Source organism: Pyrus communis, chromosome 9 (assembly GCF_963583255.1).
Source record: "Pyrus communis chromosome 9, drPyrComm1.1, whole genome shotgun sequence".
Lineage (NCBI taxonomy): Eukaryota > Viridiplantae > Streptophyta > Magnoliopsida > Rosales > Rosaceae > Pyrus > Pyrus communis.
This window is the reverse complement of record NC_084811.1, coordinates 25,408,260-25,418,232: the sequence shown is the minus strand read 5'-3', so window position 1 is coordinate 25,418,232 and position 9,973 is coordinate 25,408,260. Positions and strand designations below refer to the sequence as shown.

At 37.6% G+C, this 9,973-nt stretch overlaps 2 protein-coding genes across 2 annotated transcripts; one reads left to right on the top strand and one right to left on the bottom strand.

Moving 5' to 3' along the window:
* Positions 1-4,542: 4,542 nt before the first annotated feature.
* LOC137746054 (CAAX prenyl protease 2-like) lies at positions 4,543-8,302 on the bottom strand. Its single transcript, XM_068486107.1, has 9 exons — positions 8,015-8,302; positions 7,683-7,742; positions 7,287-7,499; positions 6,951-7,062; positions 6,371-6,442; positions 6,118-6,180; positions 5,881-5,958; positions 5,000-5,159; positions 4,543-4,829 (listed from the first exon to the last, which is right to left on the bottom strand). The coding sequence occupies exons 1-8, from the start codon at positions 8,216-8,218 to the stop codon at positions 5,026-5,028; spliced, it is 936 nt and encodes a 311-aa protein (XP_068342208.1). The 5' UTR covers positions 8,219-8,302; the 3' UTR covers positions 4,543-4,829; positions 5,000-5,025.
* Positions 8,303-8,477: 175 nt separating this feature from the next.
* Positions 8,478-9,618, top strand: LOC137745814 (uncharacterized). The gene has a single exon (XM_068485826.1). It carries the CDS (start codon positions 8,608-8,610, stop codon positions 9,376-9,378), a length of 771 nt encoding a protein of 256 aa, XP_068341927.1. The 5' UTR covers positions 8,478-8,607; the 3' UTR covers positions 9,379-9,618.
* The last annotated feature ends 355 nt before the right edge of the window (positions 9,619-9,973 follow it).

The following is a 9,973-nucleotide window of genomic DNA, read 5'->3' as shown; positions in this document are numbered from 1 at the left end:
GTGGTGGTAGCTGCATTCTGCCTTTGCGGGATATAGATTATAATTTTTTTTTATTGTTTTATCTTTTGTTGAATGGGTTTTTGTGTACCCCAATTTTTATTGAGCTTGTTAGATGTAACTTTTAATGGACATTTTCTCATTCAATAAAATCTTATGGTATTGACTTTTGTGAGTCTAGAAAAAAAATTAGGTGTATTCATAATTTCATTTATTTTAAAGGGTTTAAAAGGTTATGAATTTTGATAGAGTTGGAGTGCTTTTATAGTAAATTTTTTGTCATTACAAATACAATCTCGCCCTCCTAAGATTTCTTCATTAAAAAGAAGATGGATTTTATTTTTCTCAATTATTTGATCATATACTCTACCATTCATCATAATGCAATGACTATCATTATCACCACTCTCACCACAATGTTTCCACCACCACCTTACCATGACCATCTCATCTACCCTTCCTCCACCACCACTACCACCGCCGCCGCTGTCATCGTCGCCTCCTTACCATCACTATCATGACTATCATCGCCACCCTTAATCGCTATGACCATCACCAACACCATCATCTCCATGATTGCCACTTTTGCCACCATCATCACCATCCCATCATCAATGCCCCCATCCCTAATCCTCCACCACCCCAACCCTATAATCACCACGCCTACTATTATCGCCGCCACCAAAGATGTCAACCATGCTAGTATGCTACCACCATTTTGCCGATATTCACCGCATGACACTTCCACCACTATTATTGCCACCACCACCTTATAAGACCAGTTTGTCATGGTCTGGTCATGGTCACCATTTCAAAAATAAAAACTTGAAAATAATAACATTTTATTAATTACGTAGTTATTAAAAAGTCCATGACAATCCACATAATTTAAAAAAAAAAAAAAAATTTCTAGTATTGCATTCTCTAGAATTCTGCAAAAGTATATTATTTCTTATTTCTTTTGCACAAAAGTATATCATTAAATATCTATAGAATTTTACAGAGATTATAATAGTAAGTAAAAATCTACTAAGTTCGTGAAAGTCTTATCACTTAAAAAAAAAACTCAACAAAAATCCATATAAGTCTTAATACACTACACCCCCTTATATCAACAAACTTAGGTCTAAAGACCACTTAATATCTTCTTGAACCAGTCTCCCTACACCAGCATGAAGGGTACTTTCAGCACTCTTTGTTCACCATTTACACTCTCGTATTCTTTTTGTAGTCATTGCATTGAATAAAATCAAAGGTTTATTAAGAGATCGACAGAAGAAGTGTAAGATAACAAAATGGATGATAAAAAAAAAAAAAAAAAAAAAAAAAAAAAAACAAAAGGCTAACTAGATTATACACCATCTAGGTTTGAAGTGATTTTCAATATAAGTCACGAGGTTCCAGTTTTCTCAAATAAAACCTTGGTGTTTTGAGATTGTATTAACTTACACATATGTCTCTTTGAAAGTCTATTCCTCCATTAAAATAATAAGTTTTTTTTTTTTTGTCAATGAAGTACAAATATGGCATATACGTTAGCTTAGTAAGGGTCTCAAGCTCATTATGGCATCAATTGAATGATAGAATCGATCCAACCAATAGAGCAAATTGATACAATTTCAATCTTTTAGGATGTAATATATAATTAGTCATAAAAATTATATTTTAATTAAAAAAGCCTTTTCATTCGGATTCCGTAAGGCTAAAAAAAGAGTTTGATGGGGGGAGGATCTAATCAGAACCAACGTCGTCAAAAGATTCAGCAAACAAAGTCAATGTGGGGGTTTATGAAGTTTGAAAATACAAGTGGGAACCCACACAATATCTAATTATGTCAAAGTCATGGTACTCATGGACATGACATTAATCTTTTGGCCTATCCCCTTAGTTTGACCATCACACACAATTGAAATGAAATCTATCAAAACAAAATAAAGAATGTCTAATCAGAACTCGAATGTGTCTAACAAACCCTCCCCAGTCCCTACTCTCCCTCCCTCTCGATCCTATGGTTATGACACTTTGACACACCTTACCACCCACATCACCAACTCAGGAAAATCAATTTGAAGGTTGAAAATAGCACCAAGGCATCATGATTGAAATCCCATTATGGTGAAAATGACGTTATACGATATGAGTTCACTGAATTTTAACATTTTGGTATAATGATGCTGTGTCATGTGTAAATTACTCTTGACATAAGATTACATTACTAAATTAGAATATCACGTGACAGTGAACTCATTTTATATAAGTTACTCTTTCTTCATGAACTGAAAATAAAGGCTTACTGATATCATATGCTATTGTTCTGGTATTTCAAATCAATAACACAAAGCTTGTATGTACCTATTTGGTTATTTCATTAAATAACACTTCTACTCGTAAATGCTTTTATTATAAGCACGTCAACATTTAAATAATAAATACAAGTATTTGTTTTTGGAAAAATACTTGAAATGAAGAGAATGTGCTTTTCTCATAATAACTTTTAATTTTTTATGACAAACGTTGATAGAAACGTTTTTGATGATCTTAAAACACTTTTGGTTATTTTAATCACTTTCAAACAAGCTAAAAATCATGAACTTTTCCACATAAAAGTACATTATTAAATTAAAATACCGTTACAATGACATACATGATATAAAAATGTTTTTCTACCAAGAAACGGTCCTTCTAATGGATAAAACCCAAACCTAAATCCATTAGATATGGAAAATTGAAGTAAAATAGGGATATAGCCTTATAGGGTATTTGAATGAACCCTAACATTTGTATGGGTTTTCTCTTTGCTATGATGCCATATTTTGCCTAGCTATTATTTTCTTTGCATCAGCATTGACCTTCATTTGCAGAGTAGTATCCTTAAGATTCTAGTCATCATAACAGTATCTAGACGTTTGAAGTGTTGGAGGGCGTTTATGTGGCCCAAACGATTAGACACCTAAAGTACTTAACAGATTGATTTGGTTCAACATTGTTAATTGAACATTCCTTGATCAACAATCAGTGCCATGCCGTACTTCTTAGCTCGGTAGGGAGAAAACTTGGTTACACCGATTTCATATACCGATTTGTATGCTCACGCATTCGCCATACATGTTTACTTGCTATGTCAGGCAAAGACAACTAGTGCATGGAACTGGATGTGAGAATTTATATCTCTATTAAGAGAATTCACAATTTGATTGCAAAACTTTCATGTGACGTGTAAGATAGACACGATTTGTGTATAAGACGGGGATGCGAGAGTTATTTTCCCAAGGAAAAAGATAACTTTTTCTGATACAATCAATATCCTACGTTAGGCAAATCTAAAATGTATGGAGAGGGTTTGAACTTTTTCTTCACAATCAATATATGAGCACAATTTCTAATTAATGTGACTATGCTCATGTCTGTACAGGAATTACAAATGTTTTTATTACAACCATATTTTGAGTAATCTAATATCAACTAAGAAGAGAGATTCGAATGAGGTTTAGGAAAATTAACAATATAATTATGAAATGCTCTAACACTATATTTGGATGAGGAAATTTAAGATTATTAAGGAATTCCAAAATGACAAAATTTTATTTTTTAGAATTTGTGAATTTTCTTATTTGGTTAACCTAAAAAAAATGGAATTTGAATGCAAAATTTAATGTGTATAGAGAGTTATTAATATATAAATGAAAGATAGTAATTATGAATGTGCTAATAGTGGTGGTGACGATGGTGGTTTGTTTTGGGGGGCGGGGGGGGGGGTGTTGTGGCGGGGGTGGTGGCAACAATGGTGATAACAATGGGCGGTAGCGGTGCCAACAACAGGGGCCACAACGCCATGTGGTGGTGGCAGTAGCCGTGATGGTAATAATGATGGTGGGTGGTGGTGTTGGCGGGCACTCATAAGTGAGTTTTTTTTTTTTTTTTTTTTTTGTATATTTTATAATTAAACTCTCACTCATAGAAGTTTGTAATTAACACTTATTGACATGGAACATTTTAATTTGAGAATTGAAGGTTCCAAATTTCAAGTTTTTATTTTTTTTTCCACACAAGAACTCTTTCTATGCTTATAAGTCTTGTTCTATGCTTATAAGTCCAAACAAGAGAATTTGTGCATGTTAATTTATTAATTCTGACTTCATATAAATTCCAACTCTATTTTGTTCATTCAGTGTAAAAGAAGGTCTAGTACACAAGACAAAGGGAAACTTTTTTTATTAGGAAAACTAATAAAAAGAACTTGAAAACTTTGAGTTTTAATGATAAGGACAAAATAAAGGGTAAAGTGAATAGTACCAGGATTGACTTTTTAGTATAAAAATATGGTTTTTCGTTAAAACTCCATTTTTGTTTTTGTTGACGTTCTAGCAACGGTGATGGGCCGTAGTTTTCTGGGCTTTCGGTTTTGGTAGATGTTTAGGATTTTTTTTCTTCATAAATTCGTCTTGGACTGTAGATAAGATTGTGGGCCTGCATTTAGACGAACCAATTTCGATCCAGAGCCCAATTTCAGCGGACTAAGTTATTCTCAAGAGACTACTTCAGATCTAATCAAAGGATAATATTCTGCATAGAATATGCTAACATCAGTTGTGGACGGATAAACCTATCACAGCCATTGATGTTTATCTTTGTAGTACATTAAAAAGTTCATAATTTTGTTCGAGAGTAAGCGAAAAAAGGGAGCAAGATTTCAATGTATTTCACCACATTTGTGTTCAAGAACTCAGCATAATAATAAAGGAGGAAGAATATACAAATAGAAAACTAAAAATCCTCTGCTACTTTCGCATCAGATCATACGAGCAGTTGTTAAGAAATGAATCATCACAATCCTGAAACCAATCAAGAATCGTATTTTAGTATTTTACAGACGAGCGGTATTTCTTAGCTATCTATCTTTCTCCTGGTCACGCCCAGCTGTTTTCTATATTTCCTTTTAGCTGAAGAAGCAATGTAATGTGACGCCAAATAATGCTAGAAAAGGAGTTAGAATTGAACAAACCTATTTCTTCCGAAGATTTCAGAGGCTTAGTTTCCAGAACAATATCCTTGCCAACATCTGCAATTATCTGTCCTATCATTATACAAATCTGGGTGCGTCATTGGAAAAAGTAAGCACAGGAACCCCACAATTCCAGCTACAGACGCCACGGCTATTAACCCTGGGAAAATAACGAATATAAAGATGAGATCCAGGAATGTAACTAACACAACACAGTAAAAAACACACAGCCATAAGGAGACAACACAGCATTAGAATTTTGGAGGTCTTTTAAGTGATACATTTTCACTTCGTACTGAAAGACGTTCTGGTTAGTCACAAGGAGAATATTTGGCTTAAGTTTGCTACTGTGTGAACAGAACAGACTCTGTAGCATCCATGCCCGCCTTGTGTGTGATTTCAAAGGGGCACCTAGGTTTATGTCGTGTTCTACAGTGATCAGGACTCCATGCCCCAAAATATAGTTGCAACTTTCCTATTTCTTCTTTTCATCTGAATGGCTCATTTTATTCTTGTTCTTTACAATCGCTTGGGTGTCTTCCCCATCTCCTTTTACACACAAGATTTTCGTGCAGCTAAGTAAAAGATTAAACAGTGGAAAATTCGCTCTTCATTCTTTACGCGCAGTGCAGATACCCAAGTTTCATGAGATAATTTCATGATGGTAAAACGAAGAAAAACAATAGTACACATAGAATGGTTTTAGAATTGCTAATAACACATTGCAGAAGTTTCTGGAGTATGACCAACATCTATGATATTGATAAATCGCAAGCAGGTTACTTTCTAAAACTACATTCTATTATTTCTCAGGTATGCAGTTTTTATCTTTTTTGGTAATTAGGTACTCATTTGGTTGCTAGGAAACTGTACTCGCATACCTTTCCCTCGTGAAACTAGCACAGGCAATCCCATAAAGTTGCAGAACGTGTGAGCAACTAAAGGAGCAAGAAAATGTCCTGCATCGAATAAATATGACTCGTATCAACAACATACAAAAGTATCTCATGGAAAGAAAAGGAAATGAAAAAGCTCTCCATACGCACACTGCATACCTCATTAAGTACTATATTATAATCAATGTAACACAAAAGCCTACTGTGTTAACTATCACCTACCAGTTTGAATGAACAGAAAAGATGCATATGAGCCAAAGACGACGGTATAGCCAAGCTGGAGACCTGTCAAACACACATTCAATTAATTGATTATCATGTTGACAATTGTACATTTTCACAGATAAAAATACCGCAGATTGAGTGTGCTAAAGAAAAGGGGGAGGGATTCCATGATGCAACAGCCTAGCGCTACCGATTTTCTAGGCTGAATCTCTCTGTCCTCCCCATGCAAGGAGGGAAAAGTTGAGCATACCTATAACCTTGAAGGCTTTGATCAAGTTATAGTTTTGCCTGCTGTAGACCTCCATTAGATGATTTAAATGTGCTGCAAATTAACCTTGCACAATAAGATTAAATTTTCTCCAAGTTCAGTCAACAAATGTGACCTACAAAAGAAAACTATACTATTTTCAAATGAAATGTCAAAGCGAGTACTTATGTAGAGCAGACAAAAAAAATATCAGCCACACAAAGGAATATATCGAAGGGATTTTGCTGCACTAACAAATTTGGAATTTCAGAGAGTAAAAGTAACCAGAAGACAAACTTTTGTAGTTTTACGTTGAGGGTCAATCATCAAGGGTTTTTGGGATTGAAAATGGAGAATATATAAGATATGGTTAAATCATATTTTAACATATACACAAGCATGAATTACCAGTAACCACAGACACAAACAGTGAGCATGATACTTTGCAATTTAACAGCATTGCAAATGTAGAAGTTATCAGTCAGCAAAGCCATCAACTATTAATACACAAACACCAGGTTCTTAGTAAATAACCAGATTAATGGTCATGACAGACATCTAACATGACATTTGCTTAACTTACCCAAACTGAAGAAAATGGGGCAGAGAAAGATGACTGTGGATTTTTGGAATCCTCCGCAGAGAAGTAATGGGATCATACATGCTCTAAACACCAACTCTTCGGTAATAGGAGCCTGTTGAAAAATTACTGCCAATGAATTGATGCCACAAAAAATACTATTTAAACCAACTGAAGCCAAAGATACATATTGATAAAAGTAGGACACTCAATCTATATCTTCATCACGTGAAGATTCCACTTGCGAACCAGGAAAAGTTAACATGAAATATATTCGTTATAGGGTTTACATAAAAAAAGAATAATCTAATTCAGCACCAAAATTACAAGGAAACTTACCACAATATAATTACGCCAAACCAAGACATTGGAAGCCATTGAGCGCGTGCAGGCAACAGCCTCTTGTGAGACATTTTTGATATATTCGAACGAAAAGCCTCCACCATAATTCATATCTTCCCTCAATGAACTCACTAGCATTAGCACCTTAAGGACCAAGGATCCAGCATACATGAGAGCAGTCAACGACAGAGGAAAGACCATGGCTTGCCACTGTTTCACACATAAAATCGCGATTCAGCATGCCAATTTAGCAAGCATTCACCGTTTTCCAATCTACACACGATATGTAGCGAAAAACGGCTGCTTCTTTTAGGTAATCATTAGGAGGGCTTTACCAAAAACAAAATAGGAACCCAACAATATCAAGATTGTATCTTAGCATAATATACTCACAATATGGTCCGTTCGGATTCCGTATACACTTAAAAGAGATGATACCTCCCTGCTTTTCATCTGGCATTATTCAACAATGTTAACAAAGTGAGATAAAAAATAACAAAATTTCAATTGTTCAACATTTAAGCATTCCCCAGTAACAGAAATTTAATCTATTTTCTTTCTTGAACAGTAATTTCATCTACTTCATATCATACTAAAACAGTCAAATTTCCTAATATGCTAAATTTTCTGCTTAGTTACAGAGCTGACATTGTTCAAAGCGATAATCAAAGAAGCTGAAGATCTGTACTGGGTCAATTGAAACTGGGAAGTTAAAGAGGACTTACAGGGAGGAGAAGGGCGGAGACGGCGATTGAGACGACGGATGAAATGGCGGCGCATAAGAACCGTCGGATCATGAAGTTCTTGAAGGAAGGAGGAGGAGGGAGACGGAGGATCAGAGTCGGGGCGTAGAGAATGGCTACGTAGAACAGCGCCGTGGCAGCGCAGGCCACCACTGCCACTGCTTTCGAAACGCCGCCGTCGTCCATTTTTCAGTTGAGAGACGGAGATCACCCGCTCAGTGTAGCGGTCGTTGGTATTGAATTTCGACATTTTTTTCTGGGTTTTTATGTTGACTTGGATAACAGTAGGGGTAAAACTGTAATTTAACTATCATAAGAACGTCACCTAGCCAATACCGGGCGGCAAAGCACAGCAGCTCAACTATGAAAAGACGGAAAAGCCCTTACTCCCCCTCCAAAATACAACCGCTTTATGTGTTTAACTAATCTCCCCACCTCGCTGGAATACTTCCACACACACTCCTCCCTCTTCCTCTTCCTCTTCCTCTCCTTCTCTCGATCCCCCAATTCTGCAAACCCTAATCGATCTCGCCCGAATTCCCCAAATCCGCCATCCGAGTTCTCCCGATCGGACAATGACGAAGGATTTCGCCGTCCCCCCTGTGGTATTCCCCTCCGGCGGCAACCCTAGCGCCGTCGGAGCCAACAACATCCAGCAACGACGCGTCGCAACGGCGCCGTTTCAGCCCCCGCGCACCTCAACCTCCTCCATCCCCTTCATGTCCTTCGACATCGGTTCCGCTGCCGCCTCGTCCTCGTCCTCCTCCTCCCTCTTCGGCGGCCCGATCGGATCCTCCTCCGTCCCTGGCGGCTCCGCCTCTTTCGAGGACGAGGAGCCCCTCCTCGACGAGCTCGGTATCCACCCTGACCAAATCTGGCGAAAAACCAAGTCCATCCTCAACCCGTTCCGGTCCAACCCGGCGGTCCACAAGGACTCGGACCTCTCCGGGCCTATCCTCCTCTACATGTCACTCTGCCTCTTCCAACTCCTCGCCGGAAAAATTCAGTTCGGTGTCATACTCGGGTGGATCGTCGTTTCATCAATCTTCCTCTACATCGTCTTCAATATGCTCGCCGGGCGTAACGGCAATCTCGACCTGCACAGATGTACGTCCGTGGTGGGGTATTGTATGCTGCCCGTGGTGATCTTATCGGCTGCCTCTCTTTTCGTCCCCCAAGGCGGCACCTTCAGGATCGCCGTGGCTGCCGTCTTCGTCTTGTGGGCTACTAGGGTTTGCACAGGGCTCATGGTTGCGCTTGCTGACGGTGGCGATGAGCATCGCGGCTTGATAGCGTATGCTTGTTTCTTGATTTACACTCTGTTTTCGCTTCTTGTGATATTTTAGTGGAATTTGGTGTCAAACAATTTGGGCATTGCAAATTTTTGTTGGTTGGTTAATAGTGAATGGGTTAAAACATCTCTTTAGCTGTGATTTAGGTGAGTGTGGTGTTGTGAATTGGAAATATCATGAATGTATGTTGGGACATGTAGAAAATGGAGATATCACGACGAAATGAATTTATCATTTTCGGTCAGGATTACTTGGAAAAATGTTTTACCTCATGAGTATTACTTGTTAGAAATGGATTTTTCGTCATGTATCGTCTCAATTACATTGCATTGTTGCTGTTGTTTTTTTGATTTTATTCTCCTATAAGTTCTTGAATTAAGTGATTCATTCTACTCATGTACTCCCCGCTTAGATAAGCTAAGATATAACAGTTGCTCTGTCATCTAGCCACTTTGTAGCATAAGATGTGCTTGACTAAATGTTGAAACAAAATAGGGACTTAAAAGGTTTGTATCTGGGGTTCACTCTGAAGCATGAAATTGTGACGATAGTCAAGTTCACACTGTGATGGTTGGCTATGCGCAGACTGGACGCACAAGGCCACCTGCATCAAATAGTAATAGAAAGCGCCGTGTTCTTGGTGTTTGGA